The sequence below is a fragment of the Acanthochromis polyacanthus genome, chromosome 12, assembly GCF_021347895.1.
Source record: "Acanthochromis polyacanthus isolate Apoly-LR-REF ecotype Palm Island chromosome 12, KAUST_Apoly_ChrSc, whole genome shotgun sequence".
Taxonomy (NCBI): Eukaryota; Metazoa; Chordata; class Actinopteri; family Pomacentridae; genus Acanthochromis; species Acanthochromis polyacanthus.
Genome location: NC_067124.1, coordinates 25,319,333 through 25,346,474, shown reverse-complemented (window position 1 = coordinate 25,346,474; position 27,142 = coordinate 25,319,333). Strand labels below are relative to the sequence as shown.

General features: G+C 40.8%; 1 protein-coding gene across 2 annotated transcripts; it reads left to right on the top strand.

Annotated features, from left to right (window-relative positions):
- On the top strand, nucleotides 1-27,142 carry smarcc1a (SWI/SNF related, matrix associated, actin dependent regulator of chromatin, subfamily c, member 1a). 2 transcript variants are annotated; one of them, XM_022204979.2, is made up of 28 exons: nucleotides 1-263; nucleotides 1,640-1,759; nucleotides 1,871-1,956; nucleotides 2,351-2,432; nucleotides 2,614-2,706; nucleotides 2,804-2,873; nucleotides 3,311-3,380; nucleotides 3,673-3,748; nucleotides 4,542-4,667; nucleotides 6,245-6,339; nucleotides 6,739-6,869; nucleotides 8,607-8,660; nucleotides 8,800-8,837; nucleotides 10,168-10,289; nucleotides 10,773-10,844; nucleotides 10,954-11,067; nucleotides 11,341-11,494; nucleotides 12,167-12,274; nucleotides 12,512-12,571; nucleotides 13,052-13,310; nucleotides 14,264-14,425; nucleotides 15,550-15,605; nucleotides 16,857-17,010; nucleotides 17,643-17,821; nucleotides 18,164-18,298; nucleotides 20,028-20,388; nucleotides 20,812-20,937; nucleotides 23,428-27,142. In XM_022204979.2, exons 1-28 carry the CDS (start codon nucleotides 78-80, stop codon nucleotides 23,517-23,519), a joined length of 3,381 nt encoding a protein of 1,126 aa, XP_022060671.2. In that variant the 5' UTR covers nucleotides 1-77; the 3' UTR covers nucleotides 23,520-27,142. The 2 variants fall into 2 exon arrangements, with proteins under 2 accessions (XP_022060671.2, XP_022060669.2); XM_022204977.2 differs by having other exon boundaries at nucleotides 6,221-6,339.

Genomic DNA, 27,142 nt, shown 5'->3' with positions numbered 1-27,142 from the left:
TGCGCAATATCATTCGAAAATTTGCACGGTGAGCGACGCCGTGGAGGAGAAAGACAACGCAGCGAACAAAACATACAATGGCGACGGCGGCGACAACGGCAGGCGGAACGGGCTCAGGCGGACCGGCCACCGGCCCGGTCGGCGGTGGTACCGCAGTGGGACGAAAGAAAGACGGTGGTCCGTCTACGAAATTCTGGGAAAGTTCAGAGACGATATCCCAGTTGGAGACGGTGCGGCTGTGGATCGGAAAGCACTACAAGAAGGTGAGCTAGCTCCATTGATTTCTATGAAGGCCCGCGTCCCGCTGGCACAATGGAGCGCTGATATCTTAGCTAGCTGCAGCCACACGATGCTAACTAGAAGGAACGTTTTGCCTTTTTATGCTTAAGTTTTAGCTTGTGTGCGAGTGTGAAGTTTGGATTTATCCAAGTAAAACATGCAGCAAAATAGTACGGCCTAATTTTTCTTGAGTGAAGCTCTTCATCAGTTAGCTAGCTCGCAGCTAAGAAGCTAACCGCTCATTCAACATAGGTATTCATAACAAACGCTCAGAAGAAAAATGTTTACAAACGAGCGGCGAATGAACGTTAAATATAATTAATAAGCTTCCATATGCAACATTATCAGCTCATAAATTTCCCGAAACCTTTTATCAGCATTGTGAAAGGCCGCAGAAGCTAACCAAAAGCTCGTCACGGGATACCAGGCAGTCCTACAACTCATAATATAAGTAAAAATGAACACAGTCTGTCTTTTATGTCCAACTTTTATTATATTCTAACCAGAAACTAATAATTAAATCGCTTTGTGCGTTCTGCAAGTGCAGTCGTATTTGATGCTGATGAGTATTCAGCGTTGAGTTTTGTCAACACAGCAGCATACCAGACTGTCCGGGCTCCACTCGCCCACCAAGTTAGCCAAACAAAGAGTGCTCCTCTTGTCTCTTCATGCTCTTATTCAAACCCACTGACGCTTAAATCGAAGAAATAATAATATTCAAATAAAAAAAATATAGATATTAGATGCAGTTGTGGATGCTTAGTTCAGTTTTAAACCCGGGAATTCGTGAATGTTTCGCTTCAGCTCGTTGCTATGCAGTCACTGTACAAGAGGTGGATCTTTGGCTATTAATAGATCCACTCTTTTAGCTTGTGTAGAATATTTGTCATTTTATGTGAAGGTTTATTTGTATGGTAAATGGAGGGACCCATGCTGCAGTGTCCCTGAGCAACACTAAACCCTACCCACCTCTGTATACTATGTTGTTATTGGCCTTGACCTCGTGACCTCTCTGTTGATGCAAATAAAAACATCAGCTTCAGTGGATGCTTTGAATTAAGTGCACCATGATAATGTTGCTCAATTAAGAAGCCATTCTTTCACTTTTTCACTGTTTTGTCTTTGGAGTAAATTCCATCTTTTCCATTTGAGCTCTTGTAAATTGTGCTATTCTTCAATTAGGCCAGGATTTAAGTGATTGATTTAAATGCGTAACAGATTGCATGATGATTTGAACAATTTCCTCCTATCACTGGTGACAGTTGAATTGTGAAGCTGTGTGGTTTTTAATGTATTGTGCATTTGTAGATGTATGTGTGTTAATGAATGTTTTTTTTTTTTAATCTCTCCCTGGTCCCAGTATGTCCAGAATGACTCCCCCTCCAGTAAATCTTTGGCGGGCCTGGTGGTTCAGCTGCTGCAATTCCAGGAGGATGCGTTTGGGCGCAGGGTCAACAATCCTGCTCTCACCAAGCTGCCTGTAAGCATGCATACACATTACTTCTAAACAAACCATACGACACCATCATGGCTTACTCCGGGTGCTAATATATCATAACTTGTCCTTTTCTTCTTTCTTCTTTTTCTTAAGGCCAAGTGTTTCTTGGATTTCAAGGCAGGAGGGGCTCTCTGTCACATCTTAGGGTCTGTGTACAAGTTTAAGAGCGAGCAGGGCTGGTGAGTTGACTTCTGGTTAAGTAAAGTCTTAAAACACAGTTTCTCTTTTCTTACTAAAGAAAACTCCCTAGAAGTATTGCAGACACGTAGTTCGGGAAAAGTCCTTAAATTTGGCATATTTAAAATTCAGAAACAACAGTAATGGATTTTTACTTTTGAGTGAATGTTGGAGGTAAAAATATGAATCCTCAATTTCGATTTTGCATGTATTCACAGCAATTAACAATTCAACAACAATTACCAATTTGCTTATTTTGGTGCCCCAGATTGAGCGTTTATACAATTGTTACACTTGACATCACTGGATAAATACACAAAAGTAGTTTGATTTGAACAATTGCTGTGTTGCAGCTATACCTCATGGTATCTTTCTGTTTTCTTTGCACAATTCTAGGCGTAGATTTGACCTGCAGAATCCCTCGCGGATGGACAGAAATGTGGAGATGTTCCTAAATGTCGAGAAGAACTTGGTTCAGGTATCAGTCAACTTCTTCACACACAAGTTGGTGACTGTAGATGTTCTTCATGCATTTATTGGATAAACCTGTCCGCTATGATTGTAAATTGAATTAATTGATTGTCATGCTTATATATTTTTTTAGCCGTGACGTAAGCAACTTTTTATCCGATTCTAACTCTGAGCTTTTGTTCTTGTAGAATAACTGCTTAACTCGACCCACTGTGTTCCTGTCACCGGACATCGAGCAGAAACAGGCCAGTAAACTCAAAGACATCATCAAAAGGCACCAGGTGAGCCTACATCAAGCCAGCCAAAGACTGTCTAAAGGCATTCTATGCTGCATCTGTCTTCCTGGATTTTTATAATTTGTTTCCCTTTGTCCTCCAGGGCTCTATCACTGAAGATAAGTCAAAGGCCACCCACCACATTTACCCCTCTCCATCACAGCAAGAAGAAGGTCAGTTAGAAATTTTGGTAATGTAAGGATTCAGTTCCTAATTGCATAATATGCAGAGATAATTCCTTTCAAAAATTTCATTGGTCCACATCGCTGTCTTTACAACCTTTACGAGTCATTACAACAATGAATGATAACAGATAAAATCTCTATGATAGAATAAATGCTTGTCATATTCAACTTGTATTTGCACAGTTTTTGTACTTGCATTTTTTAAAAATTGGTTTTATTTAGCTTTTTGTTTGGCCTATATTCTTTTAAAGAGTGTTGAATCTGCCTATCTAAGCATATATGCAACCAGTAATCCTGTTTTCAATTATTTTGTAGTTATGGATATATTATTGTTTATAAAATACTTAGCATTTTCGACATTATTGTGAACTCTGTATCATTTGTTTTTTCTGTTTGTTTTTTTTTTTATTATTATTATTTTGCAGAGGAGTGGTTGCGTCCTGTCATGAGGAAAGACAAACAGGTGCTTGTGCACTGGGGTCTCTACCCGGACAGGTGAGCACAGAGAAGAGAAGAGAAGCTCACAGACATGGCTGTCCCCATACTGGTGGCCCTCTGTTCGTTCCTCATGAATTTTAGGGAACTATATTTCACCCAACTATTATTACAAAAAAATCCATCATTAATTTTACAATTTTGATATTGTATCAATCACATCCCATTATTTTTACTTAAAAAACAGAACATCTAATAATTTCTTCCAGACATGATTTCAACTTGAAGACTGTGTATCATTTCATCAGTGTTGTACTGATCCCTGACCCAATCCTGTGTTTTATCCTGTTAGCTATGACACCTGGGTGTCAGCCAGTGAGGTGGACGGTGACCTGGAAGACCCACCGAGCACTGACAGACCCTGGAAGGTGAGCAATGAGGAGAGCGAGCATAATGGAGCTTTTCTCTGCGGAAACAGAAAGAATGTAAAACTATTCAAGCGTCTTTAATCACAAAATGGTATTTGGGTTTGAGAAAGAAAGAAATAAGCAGGTAGTGTCAAGTCATCAAGTATTCTATATTTTTCTTGATGGATTCTAGCTCGAAGGATACATCCGGAATGTATGAAATGTTTTTATAGCAGAGCTTGTCTAAATCAGTACGAATGTTTTGTAGAACATTTCCTGTTAGATATAAAAAACATGGACACATTTTTGAACAGCAAATGCAGAACATTTGAGTGTTGCTAGGCTACTAACCAAAGTGATCACAAGAGCTGTGTGGAGCTCTTCGAGTAATGTAGGTTGTTTCACCTGCGTTTATCATCGAACAGGAACCTCTGTTTATCTACCTGCTGTGCGTTGGCCTTTCACTAATGTCCAGGAGGGTAGTTGTGTTTCTTTAATTTGTTTTGCTGCTGCTATTTACATATTGTTTGATTGTACTTTATTGTTTTTGTTGAATATTTGTTACTTTGTGTTCTTTGCTACTAATTGCTGCTGTTTATTGTAGTTAGTGTTTCCTCTGGCATAGTAATAAAGTTCTATTTTGTTTATACCACAATGGTGCTGTGACAACACATTTAAAAACATCTAAACGTGCACTACAGTTTTTGTACCTTCTACTGGGAAAAGAAGGAAAATTGGGACAGTAATGTATTGCAAAGTGACGATTACATGAATCTGTAGGTGAAAACTTGAACTCTTGTCTTCTCCTAATCAGGTCCATGCCAAGTGGGTTTTAGACACGGATGCTTTTAATGAGTGGATGAATGAGGAAGACTACGAGGTAGACGAGAACAAGAAACCAGTAAGCTTCCGCCAGAGGATCTTCCCCAAGGAGGAAGAGGTAGGTGTTTGTGCCATAAGTGTTTCAAAAAATCTTGCGTGTGAAAGTAGGTGTTTGTATCTGTAGTTCATCAGTACAGCTTTACAATTACAATTGTCATTATTATCCCCCGCCTCCACGAAGTGGAAAAGGGGGATATAGGTTTGGCCTCCGTCCGTCCGTGCGCCCGAGATGAAGGGGCAGTTTTTCTCGGAAACTATTACAGCTAGGATTACCAAATTTAGTGTGTAGCTTCACACCATGGACACCTTGATCAAGTTCAAAAATGAGACCTGTGCAACAATATTTAACAGAGTTATGGCCCTTGCTCACTATTTTGGATATAGACTCATAGACATCACATGTGGCGGTGGATATTGATGACCATGTTGTCTTGTTATATCCAGAATAATGATTAATATGACGAACACAAGAAAAGCGTTAACTGTTCAACAAGATCGTTAATCAATGATATAAAGCTGGTCGTGAATACTGCACTGTACGAAAATGTGGTGTTGGAAATTTTAGCATAGGCTTATGTATAAGTGTGTGTGTGTAAGTGTGTATAGAGTTTTTGCTGCAAGTCTGTGTTTTCTTGCATGGCTATGCTCTGTACTATGTGCATCGTCGCCCTCCTTCGTTCACAACTGCCTTCAGTCTGTTGCCCATCCTTTTCAAACCTTTCCTCACTTTGTCTCCTTTAAGTGAATTTCAGGGTTTCTGTACTTGTAAGAAAAGCGACTGAATAATTTCCACAATTTAAAAATGAGACCGAGAGCTAGTTAACTAAAACATTACTAAATTACAAGCAGGCCAACAGCTGTTAGGTGACTGCACTTAAATGCCATTAAAGGGAAGACATTTAGTTATTATTATACTAGATCTGGCCATGCTGATGGTTCACTGCTCCCACTTTAAAATGATTCAGGGTAATGTTTGTGTTTACTTTTGGGCAGATTTGACAAATATTTTAAAAAAAGGTCGAGTAGGAATCATGCTTTTTGGAAAGTTGCAGGGAGCTTGCACTAGTTCCGTTCCACTGCTATGTGTAGCTTTGCTCAACTCCTTGTTTCCCTGAGTCATTACATGTGAGGTAAAGAGTGCAAGTTAAGATGACCCACAGAACCACAATAGTCTCATTATTGGAAATTATACTTGGTTTAAATACGCCTTTAATTTTAGACAAAGAAAATTGGAGCCTGTTTGCCCACAATGTTGCTTTGGTTACATTTGGAGTAGAGGTGACCAAAAAAAGTTAGTAAAAAAAACATAACTTCATAGACCAGACATTACAGAAGTTTGTCTGCTAAAGACAAATTAAATCAGATATTCACCTCAATGCACAGATCCAGAAATGAAGGCTCTGTATAAAAGAGAAGCTTTTTGGAAAGAAGACAATATGCAGGAACCCTGGTCGTCTCCTCCACCTCCACAGCATCCTCCCTCCTCCCTTCTGTCGTTCTCCCACCGCTTCCCCTCCTTGTGTGTGCAACCGTTCCATCCTCTCATTCTGCGGCTCTTTCTCTCATCCTCCATCCCTCGCTCCCTGCGCTGCACGGGGTTTGTCTGATCAGTCTTCCCGTACACCCGATCGAAAGGAGCGCAAAGCCAATTCTGCCGGCAAGAAGAGGAGGCGCTCCCCCTCGCCACCCAGCACTCCTGCTGAGTCCCGGAAGAAGGGCGGCAAGAAGGGGTAAGCAGAGTCATGTTAAATTGGATTTTTTTTTTAGGCTTAGGTGACGCGCACAACTCAAGTTGTAAAATGGAAGAAAACGTCAACAAATGCAGGTTTGGGCAGTCTCGTTTTAGGGTTTTCCTAGTTCCTTTCTGATTTCAGTGCTCTGTCTTTGGCACTCAGCCCCAAATGCACTATTTTTACATAAATCTGAATGAAGCTCTATACTAGAGCCCACCACTAGGATATATCAGGCGTTAGATGAACAGCCAGTATCTGTTTGAAGGATCCATTCATTGCTGGATTTGAACTTTTCATGAGATTTTTTTTTTAAATTAAGAAATAAATATGCGCTGAATTGAGAATTGTTTCCAGTTGCATTTAAATAACCTAGAATTTGCTTGTCTTCTCTGTCAGGAACCCAGGGCCTCACTGGAAGCGACGAGGCCACAGAGGCGAAGAGGAAGACACAGAGGAAGACATTACCAAGGACTTGGACGATTCCTCAGCTGGTGCCAGCATGGAGGAGGGCATCATGTCCAAGAATGGTATGTGCTGAGAGACGGGATAAATCTGGAATCTCCCTTTCATTATTACATGATCACATTGAATTGTGGGGTTGAAGCAGAGGTTTGTTTAAAAAGTCAAAAAGTAAAATTGACCTATTAATTGTATTTTACCAGGAATCAATTTTACAATCGGGTGTTTTTGAGGTCGATATAAGAATTAGTAATACATTGTTTTGATAGTTTTACCGTAAAAACAAAAACACAAAAAAAAACTCAGCAGTCTCAAGCCCACTTTGCTTTCTTTGCTCATCAACATTCAAAACCTAAATATATTTAATCAACAATTACAGTAAAGAAAAAAAGATGGAAGTAATAAAAAAAGTTAGCCATAACTGATTGTGGAAATTGTAGATTAATCTGATATTATTATTTGATAGTTTCATTTGTGGTTGTGTGCCAGCACAAAGGATGTGCAGAAAGTTGGCACAGAAATGTTCTAGGTTTAATTTTCTTCTATCTGGGTGAGCCTGAATGCCTGAGGTCAAACAGTTTGTCGATGAACATTAACAGCACCACAGAAAGTTATGTTTAGACTTTAACATTCAACAGCTTGTCATTTGGTGCAGACAACTAAAAATGTGACTATCACATCACTGAGGGGTAGATGTGATGTAAAGGATGACAAGATGTTTCCACACTGAGACTTGTAAGCTCCCAAAACGAATACAGCATTTTGACTCATGAGGTCTTAACCAGACAAATATGAATGAAACATTGCAACAAAGTCTTTGTGAGGATGGGAATTTGATTGCACAGATACACTCTATTTTCTGTAAAAGCAGTTTTTGTTGTCCTGTACTTGTACCCAGTTGGAGTTGAATGTTTTTACCATGAAGCAAAGCAGCATCTGAGGGCTTTGTCGTTGGGCTGTCTTTGCGAAGTGTTTAATTATCAACCTATTTTAAACTTTTAGTTTACATTTAGCCATAAATTTGAAATGTCTTCAAATGGATAAAAATTCTCTTGAGGGTTCTAAAACACCTTTACTTGGATTATTGGCTACGTAGTTGTTTATCAGATACATAATGTTCAAATTTTATGTAGTGACTGATCTTGTGAGAATGAAGACAGCAGTGTGTCTTTAGTGCAACAAGAACAGAGGCATCATTCAGGTGCATTTACTTAATTCAGAGTTTAAATAGTTATAAGTCTGTCATCATAGTTTTTTTTTTTCTGGTAGTATCTTTACTCTTTGTCCTGTTTGTCCTTTTTTTTTAAAAAAGCATCAATTTTAATCAGTCGTTTTTAAGTTTGAAATCTATGGTGGATTGTCTGTGACTCCCTTTGTGGTTATTGTACACTGGAGCATACCCGCTCAGCACTAAGAAAATCCTCTGACTCTCACATACAGACACACTGTCTTCCAGTAAGAAAAGTAGCAAAGCAGCCTGAGGAATGTTTTTTTTCTTGATCTGTATTCCCTTTAAAGATTTCCTTTAAAACCAAACACACAACCTTGACAGAAAATGCTCTATTTAGACTGAGTCCCATTTGCTGTGTCCCACTTTTGCCCAAAAAAAATCTCCTCCTTTTTCTTCAACACACACACACACACACACACACATTCAATCTATTTTAGTGTCCTCTTTTGCTAACCAGAGTGCCGGTTAATGCCTCCATGCCCACGGCTGAATTAGACTGTCTTTGAATATTTTTATTCCCCCCCCCTTCAATACTTTTCTTTGTTCATTTTTTCCTGTTTTGTTCTATGTACAGCAAATTCAAAGAAAGACAGCGAGAATACTCCGGTCAAAGGAGGGAATGACTTGGGTGCGTATCCATAATTCAGTCTGTATGTTGAGTTGTTCATGAATTATGTTAATGGTTTGAATAATTGCAATACATGAGTGTTAGCCACAGCATGCAACAGTTTGACGTAAATCAACTAAAGACTGGTTTTATACTTCAGATGACATGGAAGATGATTCTGTGCTCTCTGGTGGAAAGGTAAGACAACCAATGACTCTTTTTGTCAAACCAAACACTGTAAATGTGAGTGAGAAGGGGGGGTGATGACTTCTTAGGCTGCAACCAGAGTAATTTGTTTTGTTTAAAACTGTATAACTTTAACTATGTTTATGCCTCGTATCCACACTACTCCATGCATTTTAGGACCCCTAATACTGAGACTTTTGGAGACCCTGCTGACTCTGTTGTAGTTTGAGAACTCTTACTTTGCATTTTAGTCTGGATGAGCAGAAATGGAGACTTTTGGAAACGGTTATGCATACCCCCACACATTTACTTTGCAGTCAGGTCTTATCAGTACTGTTTCCTACCTTGATCTCCTTGTCATGCCACCCTTTTCTGGAAGACGGCAAACACGTAGGCTTTTGATGTTTTCGTTGACAATTAGTTCCATCTCTGTGTTGGTCCAAGCAAAGAAATCTCTGGCCTTACTTTTCACCGTTGTTCTTCTCCTGTAGAATATTCTTCAACTAAGCAACCAACTTTCTACTGCTTGTTTACACCTGCACACACATGCCAGGTGTGCATGTGATATGTGTTTACTGCTGTTCTGGTTGTGGAGAATGTTTCTGAAACGGTGCTAAAATGAATGTCTGGACAGAGATAGTTCTTGTTTTTAAAAAAATAAAAATTATAATGTGTTTGTGGTTGTTGACCCAGTTGGACTTCAACTAGCAGCAATTATTAGCATATAATATTCTATGGATACATTTCCAGATGATTACATTATGTAAACCCTAAAACATTAATGGAAAAACTCACGTTAAGCAAAATCTGATGCAAAATATTAGGTTTCTGTTGGTCAGATATGACCCCATCCTGCCCAGTTCACATTGTCCTTGTCTTTCGTTTGCTTAGAAAGACCTGTTGGTGTCAAAATATTGGTTGGTCAAATACATTGTTTTGTTAACTTCAAACCAGACCAGTGTGCAGTGTTCGAAATACAAAACTAGCTCTCTGTCAGAGTTTTAATTTATTCAAGATGAAACTTTTTTCGTGATTTGGTCAATTAACCAATCTTCCTTCTTATACAGCGCCCCCCCCCCCCCCCCCCCCCCCCCGACTATTATCAGAAAGCATTTCATCTGCATCTGAAAACCCATTTTTACTTAGTGTTTTGTTTATCAGCATTTGTGGAAGAGTCCCCTTGGGCCTGCTTAATAAATCGTAAATAGAAAGTGAGATTATTTCTGCAAAATTGCCTTCATTTTCTTGTAGCAAACACTGTAATATTGAGAAGCTTTCCTTAAATTTCTTGGCTGGCCTTGCTTGATGCCTTGGTTTGGTCTCACTCTTTGTTTCCCGACAGGATGATGAGGAACAAGGCAAAGGTGAAATTAACAGACTGATGGATGCCAGTGAGGACAATGTGACTGAACAGACGCACCACATCATCATCCCCAGCTACGCCGCTTGGTTTGACTACAACTGGTAGGTGCTGTGTAATGAAAATAAACTCATAACTACTACAAAAGTATCTGTTTTTTAGATAGAGCTTTTCATCAGGCCTGTGCCTCTTTAACTTGTGCTGAAATTACAAGTGTTGTAAGGCTTATAAATGCATGTATTAATCCACCACCTTAACAAACACAGTAGAGGACAAGTACAAGAGTGGCCTAACAGGGAGATAAGAGACTTGGGATTTCTATTTGGAAAGAAGACTTAGTGAGGTATTTAACCTTTGAAGGAGATACATTACTCTGTGTCTTTTCTTTCTTTCTTTTTTTTTTTAGATTTGAATAGTTTTACTTACAATTAAAGATGCACTTGATGACATTCACAGGCCACTGTCACTAATACTCCAGTGAAAAATTAGATTTTGTTCCAACAAATGCAGAAGCCACAGTTGGATTTAATTTTTTAAAATGACTGAGGGTGATTTTCCATGTTGATTTTTTTTTTTTTCCTTTCCAGCATCCATGAGATTGAAAGAAGAGCCCTGCCTGAGTTCTTCAACGGAAAGAACAAGTCTAAAACTCCAGAAATGTGAGTTTAGCTACACAGTTATAAATGCCATTTGTGCATTGCTGTAGACTCAAAGTAATGCTTTTTCTGTAAAGCCAATCTCATTGTAATTGTTCTCACTCCCAAACAGATACCTGGCCTACCGTAACTTCATGATCGACACATATAGGTTAAACCCACAGGAGTACCTCACCTCCACCTCTTGCCGCAGGAACCTTACTGGGGATGTCTGTGCCATAATGAGGTGTGCTAAATCTCTTGATTGTGCCACAGTGCAAGATAAGTTGTGGTGATTAAATGCTGTGCTGAGAACAGATAAATGGTGCCATAGCTGTTTAAATATCAAAGTAAATCAGTGTATTAGTTTCTGTAATTTTACAATTATTGAAAATTTTTAGTCCTGAAACCCCAAACATAATCTCAATAATATTATCTTTTTATGAATTTTTGGTAAAATGAGCAGGAAAAAGGCACAGAACAGGGTAAAAATACCGCTTGTCTTTGCTTTCTTCCCCAGGGTTCATGCATTCCTTGAGCAGTGGGGTTTGGTGAACTACCAGGTTGATGCTGAGAGTCGCCCGTTGCCCATGGGTCCCCCACCCACACCACACTTCACTGTACTGGCTGACACGCCCTCTGGTCTGATACCCCTCAACCATCGACCCCCACCGGTAAGAAAAACTTCAACAGGGAGGGAGAAAGTAGACTTTAAGGATCACATCTTGGGCTGTTTGGGGTTTCTCTGTAGGAGTTTTATTGTGCTGCTAAAATGTCTCTAAATGCACAAACCCAAAATCTGTACCAAAGGGAGTTTTTCTCTCCCACAGAAAACTGTGCTCCTTACCTGTCTCACAGTCCTTGTTTGTGTCCAAACTTTTCTTCTGTAACCATCTATCACATTTGTGTAATGCCCGTCCAGTGGCGAGTTTGGCACACTCTGAGAATGAGCACTGCCTTTAAATCCTCAATTCTTTGTTAAAGACGTGCTCTCTGCTTCTCTACTTTGTACATAACCTATGTTGCTTTGCTGGCCAATCAGAGCAGACAGGGCAGACTTGGGCAGGTGGAGTCACATGAGCTAAAAATGAAGCTGTTTAGACACAGGGTGAGAAGACGTGTTGCATCATTGTACTGTGTCATTCAAACAATTGAGGGGGATACCTATTTTTCACTAAAAAGACAAGAACTTATGTACCTGCTTAAAAATGCACCATGTTGTTCTTTCTGCCTTTCACTCAGCATACCAGACACATTTTGTACCGTTTTACAAGCTTTGTTTGTAAAACAGTATCATTATTAAAACAACACTGTTGATTAATGCCTACTGGTTTTTATCCCTCCAGATTCCTCCTCCACAGCCAATGCCCAACTTCGCAGACAAAGGCAAAGACAAGCCCCTCGACCTGCAGAACTTCGGCCTTCGCCCTGACCTCTACAAGAAAAGCATCAAGGTCGGCACAAAACTTGTTCAACATCTTTAACATGTTTTCTTATTCACGGTTTCACAATTCCGTGTATGCTTGTGAGTTAAATATAACGCAGCTACATGGAGTAGAAATACTTTCTTCATTTAACGGGATAATAATCTCTTAATAATCTCTATTGTTAGTCTGCTTCAAATACTGCTCAGGCGTGCTTCGACTATCTATTGCACATCTTTGAGAGTACTGTGCTTTTGTTCCCTACAGGGTAAAGCGGTCAACACCACCAGGGAGTGGACTGAGCAGGAGACTCTGCTGCTGCTGGAGGTGAGTCCCACAGGACAGAACAACAGAGGAACCTGTAAAATACTTTGAAAGTGTTTGGCTGCTTAGCACTGAAAATTGAACAACCGGATGCCAAAAATGGTGACGAAACAAAAGACAGTAATTGCCCTCCATCTCTTTATCTCTGTACAACTGAACAGCCCAATTTTTATGTTTGTTTTAATTCATTCTCACTTTTAATTATTGTGTATGCCCTCCTCCTTATGCCCTTCTTGTTTCATCCTTCCTGGCTTCATAACTCTACCTTTTCCAAACACAACTGGCTTTCCCGTCTGCTGTTAAATAACTCTTTCCTCCAGAGTTCATAACCTTCTTTCCTAAACCCAAAAGTCTTTATCCCATCATTTCTGTCTTATACACCTTACATGTCTGTAGTATTTATTTACTCTCCAACTTTTCATTTACTTCGGAAACACATACAGGTAACATGACTAAGGCTTGTATCCTCACTCCGTCTTCCAGGCCCTAGAGATGTACAAAGACGACTGGAACAAAGTGTCAGAGCATGTAGGTTCACGTACCCAAGATGAGTGTATTCTGCACTTCCTGCGGCTCCCCATTGAAGATCCGTACCTGGAGAGCACTGAGACGACCCTGGGCCCTCTGGCCTACCAGCCCATACCCTTCAGCCAGTCTGGAAACCCTGTCATGAGCACAGTCGCCTTCTTGGCTTCTGTAGTCGACCCCAGAGTGGCATCTGCTGCTGCCAAGGCAGCACTAGGTAAGAACTGGTGGAAGGAAAAAAGTGCACCGTAACATTGCTCATCTAAGCACAATATTCCTCAAGTGGCTAAAATTCTGCTTTTATAAATGCATTTATGTATTTGTACTAGAATGCCAACAGAAACAGACAAATTATTCATATTAGGGCTACAACTGTCGATGAAACGATTAATCGTCGCTCTGCCTGGACAGTTATTTCTGTTGCATAGCACACTCACTTCCGCTTTTGATGCCGTAATTTGCTTAGATAATTCATCTATAGTTGCAACCCTAATTAATATATGTAATTTCAGACTGCATTTTTTGTGCAGCCACACCAATAGTTTTAAAATGATGCTATGATGAAACTGTTGGATGTAAAATATGTATTTGTAATAATTTATATTTATAGTAGTTACAATTCTGATGGTGTAAATTTAGATTCTTCACCATTAAGACGTGTGTATGTTTTTACATTCCTGCTGAAACTCCAAAGTAGTTGTTACATGAATTCCTTTAGCTGCTCGAATATCAATATTGTCAACTTAGTTGGTTAAAGCATAAATTTGATGATTAGAGTTTTGGACAATAAACTTTGTTGTCATGTCAAATGTGTGCTCCAACAGAACGGTGATATGTAGAACATTTGGAAATTATCCCTCAATGCAGTAAACTGAAGATGCTTCTCTACAAGTAGAGAAATTAGCATTGCGGCAGCTGTTTGAATCTAATTAATATATGTGAAAGTGAAGGAAGAAAAAAACAACTGATAAATCAGTGCTGTCAAAAAAATAACAGGACGGCTGCACACTGTAGATGTTACTGGTACTACTGCTAAAATTTGCACGTTGGGACAAATGGACATGACCTGCACAAATAGGAAAAATGTCTAAACACAACATGAAATTAACAGAATTGTCATGTTAGGGCAGTTCTGAACTGAAAATAAAAATGATCTGTCTGTGTTTGCAGAGGAATTTTCTCGTGTGCGGGAGGAGGTGCCAGCTGAGTTGGTGGAGGCTCATGTGAAGAAGGTGCAGGAAGCTGCCAGGAACACTGGCAAAGTGGACCCTGCCTTTGGCCTGGAGAGCAGCGGCATCGCTGGAACTGCCCCTGAGGAACCAGAAAAGACCGGTAAGTAGTCTGTGTCCAGATGTAGTAATGGTAGAGGGATTCACAGTTCCAAACCAACCCGAAAATGTTTTAACACATGTATAGAAGAGTAACAAAAATGTAATACCTGCAACAGGCTACAAAAGGGAGGATTATTTTTAAGTATCGTCATGTACAGTATCTTCACTGGGGTTGGGTGGTTTTATGTCTGCAGCCACCTGAGGGCAGCAGATAGCAGCAGTATCACGAGGTTTTTGGGCAGGGAGAGGCCTCATAGATGCAGATTACTCCTCTGTGTGTGTGTGTGTGAGGAGATGTTCAGGCTAAAAAGGAATGGACAGTGTCATCACTTTGTCATTTAGCCTCTCCTGTTTTTTTTTTTTCCTGAAATGACTGTCATCTCCAGAATATCAGGCAGAGATGATCAGTGTTTGTTGACATTTGGAGATGATGCACATGTTGGTGTTTAACAGCAAGCTTTGAGCAATACAGGAATATTTTTGTGTGTGTGTATGGATGTGTGTGTACACTGCTGTGGTAACCGGTGGATTAAAACAACAGTGGCAGATGGGGCAGGGGAGCGGGAGGAGAGGGAGCAGAAAACTGGGTCATCTCACACTACTATGCGTTTATTGCTTTCTCTCTATTTTGCTTTGTGCTTTCTTGAAAATGGTCTCTTTTTTCACACACGCACACACTCACCAACAAAATAGCAATCATGTGTTTTGCCTGACTTAATGCCCACTTGAGCCACATTTATAATCAATAAGCTTAAATGTGTTCCGTGCCTCTCTTGGCCTGAAGCACTCTATGTACACACAATCAATATTCAAAGCCTTAACACACGCTCAAGTGCACCCGTAACATGGTTTAACTCTTAGCCGTACACATGTATTCACTCGGTCACGTGTGTTTGGTCATTTGTGAAGGTTTTCAAATGTTCACACACTTCACATCTCTTCATGTTAAATGTTTCTGACCTTTATTTCCTGTCTTGGCCTCAGAAACCTCAGTTTTGATGTAGTTTACCTCAATAATGAATTTTTTTTTTTTTAAAGTGGAGAATGTGTCTTGGTAAGTTCTATTCTGTGTGTGAGTGATGCAGATTTTTTTTTTTTTTTTTTTTGCCACACTCTCACTTCCAGAAACTACAGAACCAGAAAAGATGGACACAGACTCAGACTCCCAGCAGGCTGATAAGGTGAGACCACCTTTCATGTGTTTTCATGTGCTGTTATTGTTTTTACAGGTATGGGTTACATTAGTGAATGATTAGTATATCATCTGCTAGGGTACGGCCTGTTTTTTTTTGTCAGTTTTCACGATAAAATGACTGAGCTTTGGCTACACAGATGAGGTTTGGATTTGTTGTTAGTTTGACCTTTCCATTGAAATCTTGGCAATAGAAACGGTACGAAATATCACCGGACTTCTTGTGGAAATATTTTCATGAAATGCAGCATTTATCCCTCAAAATGTCAGGACTAATTGTTATCAGTTGAGTGTTACTTTAGAAAGGAGTTTTAAATTTTGTTCTTCTGTCAAACTGTGCCTGACCCTGACATGGATCAGGAGTTAGAAGCATTCATTTTAGAGTGTTAAATATGAGTTATGTTTTGTAATTGCCTTTGTGCGCTGTTGAAGATATTCAGGCAAAGAAAATACTGCTTTTTGCCAGTCATTCCATTAATATTCACTTCACTCGTCCTTTCTCCCATGTGGTGCTTGAACTTTATTTTTCCACTCATCTACATGTTGTCCATGCCTCCTGATTTGGAAAGGCCCAGCGGGTGAATGTAATGGCATTTTCTAACATTCGAGCTCTGCTGGAAGGCTCAGTGGCTGATGACCTCCTCATTATCATCCATTAACCAGAGTTGGGCACTTTGTCCAAATCACAGTGATCATTCACCAAAAGGGAATCGGGTCCAGATTTGACCCATTAATCCATGTGTCCTGAGCGTGACACCAGTTGCTAGCTAAGCAGGCTTATTAAGCTGCTTTGGGTGTTTGTTGTTCTTTTATACTGCAGGTCATTTGTCAAATTTCTGACACCTTTTGTATTCATTCATGTCTGTTATGTATTGTTTGCTGTGTTGAACAAAGGCTGGAAACTACTTTATAAGCAGATTGTTACACTGATGGGTGTTATTTGTGTTTCTGTAGGAAATATGTTTGTTTTGTTGTTTGTGTTTTTTGAGAGGAGGGCATGGTCACCCCTCATCCAACCTTCCACCTCTCTTATTCAGGCTTGTGACTGATAATAGAGAGATCCTGCTAGTGGCTTCTGCTGTGAGAGATGCCACAGCAAGTGATGACACTAAACCTAACATGTATTTTGGTACACCCAAATCTCAAGTCACACCTTAAGGGTCAGACTTGGAGTGCGTGCCTTGCCTCACATCCCCTGTGTGGGTTCTTATCATTGTTTTTCTGCTTCCTCATCCTTCAGGCTGAGTCAAAGGACGAGGCAGAAAAGCCCAGCGAGTCTGCAGAGAAGAGTGACAAGACAGAGGCAACAGAAAAAGTGAAGAAGGAGGGAGCGGAGACATCAGAACGTGAGGAGGAGAATGAAGAGGGAGGGGAGGCCAAAACAGCTCCAGCAGGTATCACTGACAGAATGAAAGAAAATGTCCTTCACAGTTCTGTCTCATAAGCATAAAACTACAACATGTAAATGGCAACTTGCACATAATGAAAGCTGAAATTAACAATTATTTATTATTGATTAATTTTCCAGTCGTTGAGATCTATAAAATATCACAAAATAGTGATACCTGGTCCCCACAATTTCCTACAGCCATTGTGACATCAGGATATTGAGTTTACTGCGATTTTAAACAGAGAAGGACAGCAAGTACACTCACTGGAAAGTTAGAAATGGTCCATGACTCTGCTCAGACACTGCAAATTTCTGACAAGCTGTAATATTGGTGTAACTCAGTCATACATGTTTGAAAGTGATTCTGAAGAAGAGTAATGATGCTGCAAGTTTGTTACGTACGTTGTTAAGACTGTCATCAGTACACAGCAATTTCAAGGTGGACGCACTTCATGCACATTACACATGTTTATAGCATACAAGACCCCATATGAACATGTTAAGATTTTTTTTTAAAAAGCGATTTTTACAGTTGGGGTTCTTGTCTTTAAAACTTCTAAGGACATTAACATATGTTGATGGTAAGATTCAGAAAGCACATGCCAGCTTTTAAATTTCTTATTTTATCCACCTCAGACAAGGACAAGGACGAGGCTATGGAGACGTCAAGTTCAGAGCAGGAGAAGGATAAGGAGGAGAAGGCAGCTACAGAGGAAGGAGAGGACAAGAGGAAGAAGCTGGAGCATGACATCGGCGAGGGAAATATTGCTACTGCAGCTGCTGCTGCCCTGGCGTCTGCTGCCACCAAGGCCAAGGTGAGGCTGCAGGAGTACTGACTGAGGAAAGTCAAACCAGCACTTTCACTTTTCTCAACTGAAATCTGTCATTCTACTGTTGTTTGTTTTGTGCTTCTTTTGTGCACCACACCTGAATTAATGTGGAATAGTGCGTTTATTTATTTTTTACTAGGTGTTATGAAATTGCAGAATGCAGGAAATATGTAAAAAAAATACAGTACAACTTTAGGAGAGACAATACAAGCAAATTTCAGGCAGCAACTTTAAATATGCGCTCTGAACATCATGATGTTAATATTATATCAAGCATTTGACCTTGATTATTAGACATTTATCATCTGTATGTGTTAATCTCCTCAGCACTTAGCTGCAGTGGAGGAGAGAAAGATCAAGTCCCTGGTCGCTCTGCTGGTGGAGACACAGATGAAGAAGCTGGAGATCAAGCTGAGACACTTCGAAGAGCTGGAGACCATCATGGATCGAGAGAAAGAGGCGGTAAGTAAAAAAGATGCTGCTGTTCTTGAGAGTTGAGATTAAATGTGATTATTTTGGGTCAATATGACCCGACACAACATAATATGAGGATTAAGTCCTGATTGTGACCACAGGTCCCCACTGCTACTTTATAATAAGGATACAAATATCTATTTGTTCAACTCAAAGAATCGCACTTTTGAAAAGATTTTTGTGCTTTGCTGAGGAATTGAGTATTAAATGAGACTTTTTTTTCTTTTTAGTATTATCCAGAAGTGAGTCAAGATCACACAGTCCCACTTCTGTGACTGCTATATTTACATGAGTAGCCAGTAAATATTTAGTTCATCAGCACTCAACAAGTTGCTTCACACTGCGCCCAAATTTTCCCCTGAGACTAAAGAAGCAACAAAGCATTAATTTCTTTGTGAGGAGCTGAGTTCCTAATAAACCATTTTCCAGAGCAAAACAGTTGTTTTGTGAAGCAAGTGAAAATGTTACTTTCCTCAACTGGGCAAATTAATGACTCCTTGCTCTTGTGTGTGTGTTCTGCCCCTGGACAATCCCTGGAGACGCTAGCGGGAGCGTAAAACTGTGTTTTCGCGGTGGCGGCATTGGGAGCGTAGCCCAGTTTCACAGCTGTAAATGGTGCATGAAAAGGAGTGTGGTTAAAGAAGCTTTTTGGAGACTGGACAGAAACCAACCTGCTGCTGCTGCCATAAGCCATAAAACACAGAGCCTCTAAAAAAAAACAAAGATCCTCACAGTTTTGCAAAGAAAAACAAGACGGTTTTATACCAAGTCTAAGACTTCACAGAACTAAATGTGATCTGTCTTACCTACGGGCATGGAAACAGGCACTGAAATGAACAAATCTACCCCTCTCTTGTTGTGATTGTCCTAAAGTTCTGCAAGAAACATTAGTTTCAATATCTTCTTTTTAGCTTCATAAAGACTTTAAGAAATAGTTTACCCAAATCTTTCTCTGTTTGGCCTTAGTTGAATCTTGGAATGGAGATATTTTTGTTTGCATGTGTCCATGTTTTGAGAGATTGTTCCCTGAGTTTTCAATCATGAAGCATAGAAACATGATGTGAGTTACGTGAGTCTAACCTAGAGGAATCACAGCATTGTTTCTGCAAAGACAAGGTGCTGTTGACTTTTTTAAACAGAATGTAGTATGCTGTGAGCATTAGGGATTCAGATTCCCTTGGCTCTGTTGTGTTGGGTTTGCTGTGAAAATCTCAGTGGCAGATCACATTAGGGATGCTTGCTGATTCCCAGTTTCATTTTGGACCTGGTTCCAAGCTGGTAAAACTTAGAAAATGTGCTTTAATATGCCAGTGGTTTGTACATTTTATAGCCTGAACCATTGTATTTTTTTAATGGATTCTACATCTAACATTATTGTGTGTCATTAGTGATGCTCTTTTCTGATCATTATCTCAGTCCTCCTCTTCCACAGAAAGGGAAGGTTGAAGCCACATAGCAACAGACTTGATAAGTTGGACTATGCAAAAAAATAAATAAATTAAGCTGCCTCTGGCAAAGGCAGTGTATAATCTGTAGGTCTGCAGCGTTTTGCCAGTGTGTCCAACTAGCTGGCACGAAAGATACTTTGTTGAGGCATTGTGCGTAGAATACTGTATGTCAAAAGCCTTTGGTGATGGCTGGCAGTTGTTCTTACTACTGGTGATCACAAATGTCTTCATTTAATTTATTTTTTTATGCCTCCTTCGTCTCTGTGCAGTTGGAGCTTCAGAGGCAGCAGCTGCTCACAGAGCGTCAGGCGTTCCACATGGAGCAGCTCAGATACGCAGAGATGAAGGCGAGGCAGCAGATGGAGCAGCAAGCCGCTGCTGCAGCCGCTGCCGCTGCCGCTGCCGCTGCCCAGGCCCAAGGACAGGGTCAGGCACCTGGATCTGGAACCCAATCGGGGCCCCCTCCTCCAGGCATGCACCCTGGGGGACCCCCACCACACCATGGAGGACCTCCCCACCACGGAGCACCCCCAACACACCACGGAGGACCCCCTCCCGGCGCTGCAATGCACCCTGGTTATCCCCCAATGGGTCACCACCCCATGGCCCCTCACCACCCAGGGCAGACTGGTAAGAGATTGAGAAAAACAGCACCGGTCTTTCCTACACATAACGTGTGACGACGAGAGAATATTCATTATAGAAAGAGATAGAGATGATTTTGATATAAAAGTGCATCAACCTCCGGCACACACTGTCCATTATCAGACCTATAACAGGAGAAGTGTTCGAGCTCTAGTAGTTTGGGAATGCTCTGTAAAATATTAAAACTTCCTTTTTTTTGTTTTAAGAATTTCATTTGATCTAGTGCAATGCAGTGCTTCTCATTTTTCAGTAAAAAAATATTCTGAATGTTTCTCTGGTTTGAAACGGCTCATAGAGGTTTTGGTGGGTTTTAAGCTTCCAATTTCGTCACCCATTAGATTTCCTGTTGCTCATCGTCTTCTCCAAATCTCCATATGTCCCGTCTCTTCTATATTCTACACACTACAGGGCCGATGGGACCAGGCCAGCCAATGCCGGGACGTATGATATCCGGTCCGCCCTCTGCTGGCCCCCCTCCTGGTGGCATGCCTCCTATGATGCCCCCACGCCACCCAGGAGCTCCCAATGGCATGTGTGAGTACAGACCTCATTTGTGTGTCAGCATTGTGTGTGTTTATGTATAAAAATATCAGCTTATTAAATAAATGCATGGTGATTATTTTTGTTATTGTGTACACATTTAATTGACCAAAACCAGTGTACCCTACACTGTGGGTATGTTTCTAAATTTCAGACAACCAAATGATAGAAGAACAGTTTCTGTGGTACAGGCAATCTAAATATTACTGTGACCCAAAGCTGACAGCTGGTATTTACTTTGAATGTCAGCTGCAGCTAAACATTCAAATAATTTCTGCTTATTGGCGTCACATCACAAACCGAGGCAGTAGTGTGCATAATGTCTTCAAACTTTATTCGTTTAGCCAATCAGGCAGCAACATAATGACATGTTTGTAAGTTTCTAACAGCTGTTGTATTTGTGTTTCCACCTGTACTATAGTTGCTGTTTGCTCATAGACACTTCAGGAATGTAGTTTGTTCACCAAAGTTTTCCTTTTTGATATTTCTGGATCACTCTAAATTGAGGTTTCCCAGAATTCTCATTGCCTGGTGAAAGTGATACAAGCAGTCAGTGTAATAAGGGGCTTTAGACATGAAATAGTAAATGGTCTGCACTTGTTCAGCACATTTCTCCCTTAGAGGTACTCAAAGCACTTGACAATTCACACACTGTAATGGTGGTGAAGCCACTATGCAAGGTGCTCGCCTGCCACTGAGCAACATAGTGGTTCAGTGTCTTATGCATGGACATGCTGGCATTTAAAGTGGCCAGGGACTGAACTACCAAACTTCAGATACTGGACAACCTGCTCTCCCACTTAAACCAGAATAATAGTCTAAAGGTATTTTAGAGGTTATAAAGTTATGTTTGGTCTTTGAATACCTGATCAAATGAAAACATGCTAATATCAACATCAAACTTTAATAGTGTCTGAATTGAAATGTTTGACTCTTCATGAAACAAACGGCTTGAAGTAGTTGTTGTCCAGCAGAGGGCGCTCTTAACAATCTTTAACTTGACCTATTGCATGCACTCTTGACCTATCAGTAAAATATTAAATGAAACGGGACAATAGCTGCCAAAGACATCCTGATTGGATGACCACTCGACAATCTGAGAAGATTTGATTTCGATTTGATTTCTGTATTTTTGTGTCATGCACACAAGCGTGCCCAACCCTCATGGGTTTACGAGACACCAATATACCAGCATTGCAGCAAAATACCTCCAAAACAACACAATATTCTGCTGCCCAGTCCTTAAACAAAATATGTTGCTTTTTATCCCAGGCCTGGCGAAGACATTCTGCCATGAAAAAGATTCCTCTTCTAAAACAGAACTCTAATTTTTCATTGTCGTCCAGTTAAAAGAAATCAAAGTAAAAAGAGGACATCTTACTGAAAAGTGCCTCTCTTACATCTTCGTATACAGGACAGTAAAACACAAAATGAACCTCATTCTCAGCTTCACCAGAGTTACACAACAAACAAAGTCTGTCCTTCTCTGGAGTAGCATTAAACCTCCCAGTGTCTAAAGCTAAAGGTAATGTTCCTGAGCGTAGCTGTGCAGACAGGGATCTTTGTCTGTTACTTAAATCATACTTAAGGTTCCACATTGTAGAAGAAATTTATTGAGGTAGTCTGGGATGTACATTGTAGTTGGAGAACTTGCCAACAAAGGGTGGTTGTCAACTTTATATGAACAAATCTGAGGCATGGCTGTTCAAGTGGCATGGCAAATACAACAGAAACAAAGGGAATGATGTTGTCTTGAGTGCCTTGAAGGCACAGCATGGGCTCATGTTGTGCATAAAGACTAGACTGCAGAGTGCAAAACCAGCAGATGGACATGACTGACCTCAAATCTCGCTGGTGGTATTCCTGTTCATTTGAAGAAATTGCATGTTAGTTCAGATTAGCTCAGTTGGTATTGTAGCCTCCAACTACTTGGTGGAACTTTCCAGTGAACTCAGTGGCTCCTTCAGCCCTTTTTCTGAGTTTCCAGCAGTCTAAAGCTCTCTGAACGTTAGTCAAGCTAGCTGATGTTTTAAGAAGCAGCAGCTGTGCCACTGCTGCATTGTTGCTTGCATCAACACAAAACTCTGACAAACTCAACAAAATATGAAGGTGGACCTTGTGAGTAAAAAATTTTCATGTACCGGTATTTCTGTTTAGGAATTAAAACTGCCCCAGTAGGTTATGAGACAGAGGGAAAAAGCCACAATGAACCTCTGTTTGTCTCTAATGTCTACATCAGTTATTTATGCACTTTGTCACTTTTAAGCTCTAAAACACCAGCTAATTTACTGACTTTTTTTTAACCTGTGAAAAAGGATTTTTCCTGTTAGTCATTGCAAAATATTGCAGATGATCCTAGACATTGAAAAGCAAAGATTTCAGTGAATTTTTAGATCACCAGCCATCAGACTCCAGACCCACTGAGTGACCTTCATACCCTAATCTCCTTTCTTGCACTAAAAACAGCATCTTCCTTCTTTCCAGACCCTGGCCCACCACCTGCACAGCCTGAAGCGATGCCTGTGGCTCCCGTGGGTCCTCCAGCGCCTCAGAGTGGACGAGTGGCTGACAACTAAGACCCACACACACACAAAAGCACACAAAAGCACACACACATAAAACTAACTCTGTCTCCGAACATCAGCCCCGTTTTGATGGCCTTTGCTACTGGCTCAATACTCTCCCACCCCCAGCGCTCAAAACTACCATAAATGTCACCACAGGACACACACAAACACACACTCAGGGTTCAGTGGCAAAGGTAACCCAACTTTTCTCACACACACACACACACACACACACACACACACACACACACACACACACACACACACACACACACACACACACACACACACACACACACACACACACACACACACACACGTGCAGACTTCCTCTCAGGGCACAGCGGCCAGGGTCATCTAGTAATAAACACTGTTTTCTGCTCCATTTGGCCAGATGGAGGTTGGAGAAAATGACCCTGTGTACAGAAAACGGAACAAGGAGGCAGAAACAGATTTTTAAAAAAAAACTGTCTCACCTTTTATTCCCCTCTTTCTAGTGCTGTTTTAAATGACACTGTAACCCTCCCAGTCTCACAAAAAAACACACACCTCTACTTGTCTGGTTCCTCTTTCTCCAGGACAAACACTAGAGGGAGCTAGTGAGACCTGAGGGGCTGGTCAGACATGCAGGGGTGTGTGTGCTCAGCTGTAACACACAAACGAGGCAAGCTAATTGTTCAGACAGTAACATGAGTAAAATACACACAGAGGACCCAGCCTGCTCTCGCTCTTGTCGAGTATCTACCTCTCGCTCCTCTTTAGATGATACACTGTAGTTCTGTGTGTGTGTGTGTGTGTGTGTCTGTGAATGTGTGTGTTAGGCAGAGGGGTGTTTGATGGCGGTTTGTGCCTTTTTATACGCACTAAATGATTTTCTATTTCGCCTTCTGCACTAGTTGAGCTACAGCAAGTACAAATTGAAGAAACAAGACAAAAAGCATGCACATACATGGGTAGTGAAGAGTGTTAATTCTCGTAGATGCAAAAACTAATCCTCAAGTCTGCAGTAAAGTAGTTTTCTTATCAGTTTGATAAAGCGCGTCCTCGTGTCTTGACCCAAACAAACATGGCAGCTGTAAATCGTGCTACTGTACTGTGTCCATGTCGAGGTTTAAGCTGTCCTTCATTAAGGGGAATGTTTGTCACAACAGGATTTCAAAAGCTTTGTCTTATTTTTGACTGGATTTTTTTTGGTTAGATTTTGAGCTGGTGTTATTTCTTTGTCAAAAAAAATCATGAAACCATGAAAACACCAAAATGAGCTTGTCCGTACTTCTTCACCTCCCAGCTGTGGATGTTAACGTTTAAACCAGCTCACGAGTATAATTTCATTGTTTGAAAAGGCTGCATATTAATAAACGGTAGTTTCTCACAGATGTTAAACAGGAGGAGAAAAGTGCTTTAGTTGGGATCTATTTTCAGCTGCGGATTAATTGTAATCTGCTGCTCTGAGAAACGGTAAAGTCCATTTATGTGATTTTTATTCGTATTTGAAGAACAATTGAACCCTGAAGCACAGAGAAGCCGTCATTACATTCTTGGTTTTGGTCTTGCATCGCACGAAAGTTTCAGATCCGATTACGTGAAGAGGCACAAGCTGGGGCCTTGGTCCGACCATCAGAGGAACGACAGATCGTTCCTCCTTCTGTCACACCACCCGCAGCACTGTAACACACACACACACACACACACACACACACACAGAAATGTAAGCTAAGCTGAGGCGAACACTGGAGGCTGCATGCACACACCGACTTGGCCAGACCCTGCCACAAAGCACTGGACACACACCCTCACACACAACCACACTCACACACGTAATCTCCTGCTGACCTTCAGACGGCCTTTACAGACAGGGGGACGCTGTGATGCGGCTCGGCTGAAACATCTGAACATGACAACGCTCTTCTTCAGCGCGGTGGGCTTCTTGATGTTTTTAGGTGCTGATACTGTAGCGATTAAACCCCAACCCCTCTCCTCTGCTCACAGTTTCCTACCGCCTAGTGCTGCCTACCTCGCTAACACCCCCCCTCTCCTCCTCACATATTTTTGCGTTGCTTTCCAGCCACTGTAAAACTCAGCAATATCTGAACTTCTGCGTATCAACTCGTTCGTGGTCGGTGCACAGATCACACTGGGCTGCAAAGCAATCATGACAGTTTAGTCGTGAAATCCTGTGTCCTGTGATATTGCAGTAAAGTGAAACTAAACAAGGGGAGCAACCACTAAACGTAGAGCTGAAATAATTTGCAATCTGAATATTTTCAGGCACTGTTTTGCTAAAACCGATAAATGACAAACAGTCCATAGTTCCAGCTTCACGACTGAGAAGATTTAGGAAGCTGCCTGCTGGTTTTCTTTGTCTTAAATAATCAGCAATTGAATATTTTTGGTTGGTTTGGACTGTTGGTGGTTTAGAATTAGACAGTTGAGCTTAACTTTTCACATCATCTGACTTTTTCTTTTAACCTTGATAGTTGAGAGAATTATCAGCAGAATAATAAAATGAAGCCTAGTTGCAGTCTCTTTTGTTCATTGTCAGGCGTTTAGTCAGTTTAATGTTAGAAAACGCTCATCAAAGTCCAACCAGCAGTCGGCTTATATTTGATATTTTTTCTTTGATTGGTGATATTGAAATTTCTTCATCTGTGCAAAAGCTGTTGGCTAAACAATCTTACTCCATTAGACGCTATTTCGTTACTCTTCAACACTTGTCAATGGTCAAATTGCCAGCTTTCCTGAGCGTTGGAAGGATTTATTGTCACCGTTGACTGAAAACTTTGCATTGAAACTTTATTCTTGACCTTTGAATCAGCAGTTAACCAAACTGGGTGGAGCTGCTGTGACTGTAGATGCTCAGATCTGTGCAATCCTGCTAATGTAGACAGGATTGTTTTGCAAAAATCACTAAATACTTTCAGCTCTATTTTGTATTAATAGCTCCTTCTCCTTCCACATGATACTTGAATTAGCTGGAATTTATGGTTAATAAACAACTTGGCTTCAAATAAACTTCACCTGTCGTCACAGTTGCTACACAGGTTAATAATAAACCCATGCTAAGGTTGCTTTAATGTGAAGTCTTATCCTGAACTGACTCCTCTCCCCCTTTGCTCGCACTGTTAGTATCTCTGCTACCTCTTCCTCGTTCATCCGCTAGCTACCTCTTCTAGAAATCTTCCTCTTGCTATCTGCTACCTCTCTGCGCACCCCTTCGCTACCTCTCGTTCCTGTTTCCTTACTTTTCTTTTCCTCTTTGACCTTTTCTTTCGCCTGCCCACATGACTGCTGCATCATTGCCATCTTCTCCCAGTCTGCCGGAAGAAGAAAAACACGCAAACACACGTACGGTCACTCACTCGCGTTCTCACTCGCCGTGCCCTCCTTTCCCATTCGACATCTTACCAGGCTTGTTATGTAATATCACTTAAATATGACGGGACTCCCCTTACATATATTATCTTTATCGATGCTTTTTTTGTGTTAATGGTAATGTATTTTTAAGGAGAAGTTTTGTGTAGATGGAAGTTATCTCTGTTCTTTGTAGCATTTGTTTTCCTTTTTTTTATTTTGTATGGGGTCTGTTGGTACTTGGACCTAGACACTGTCTAATAAACTGTGTTTTGTATGAG

What these genes read in the sequence shown, in the direction of transcription:
- smarcc1a (XM_022204977.2), top strand. Translation starts at nt 78, where the DNA reads ATGGCGACGGCGGCGACAACGGCAGGCGGAACGGGCTCAGGCGGACCG. An exon ending in TCTTCCCCAAGGAGGAAGAG is followed by an intron (nt 4,668 to 6,220) that starts GTAGGTGTTTGT and finishes TTGTCTGATCAG; the next exon opens with TCTTCCCGTACACCCGATCG. An exon ending in TGCTGCCAAGGCAGCACTAG is followed by an intron (nt 13,311 to 14,263) that starts GTAAGAACTGGT and finishes CTGTGTTTGCAG; the next exon opens with AGGAATTTTCTCGTGTGCGG.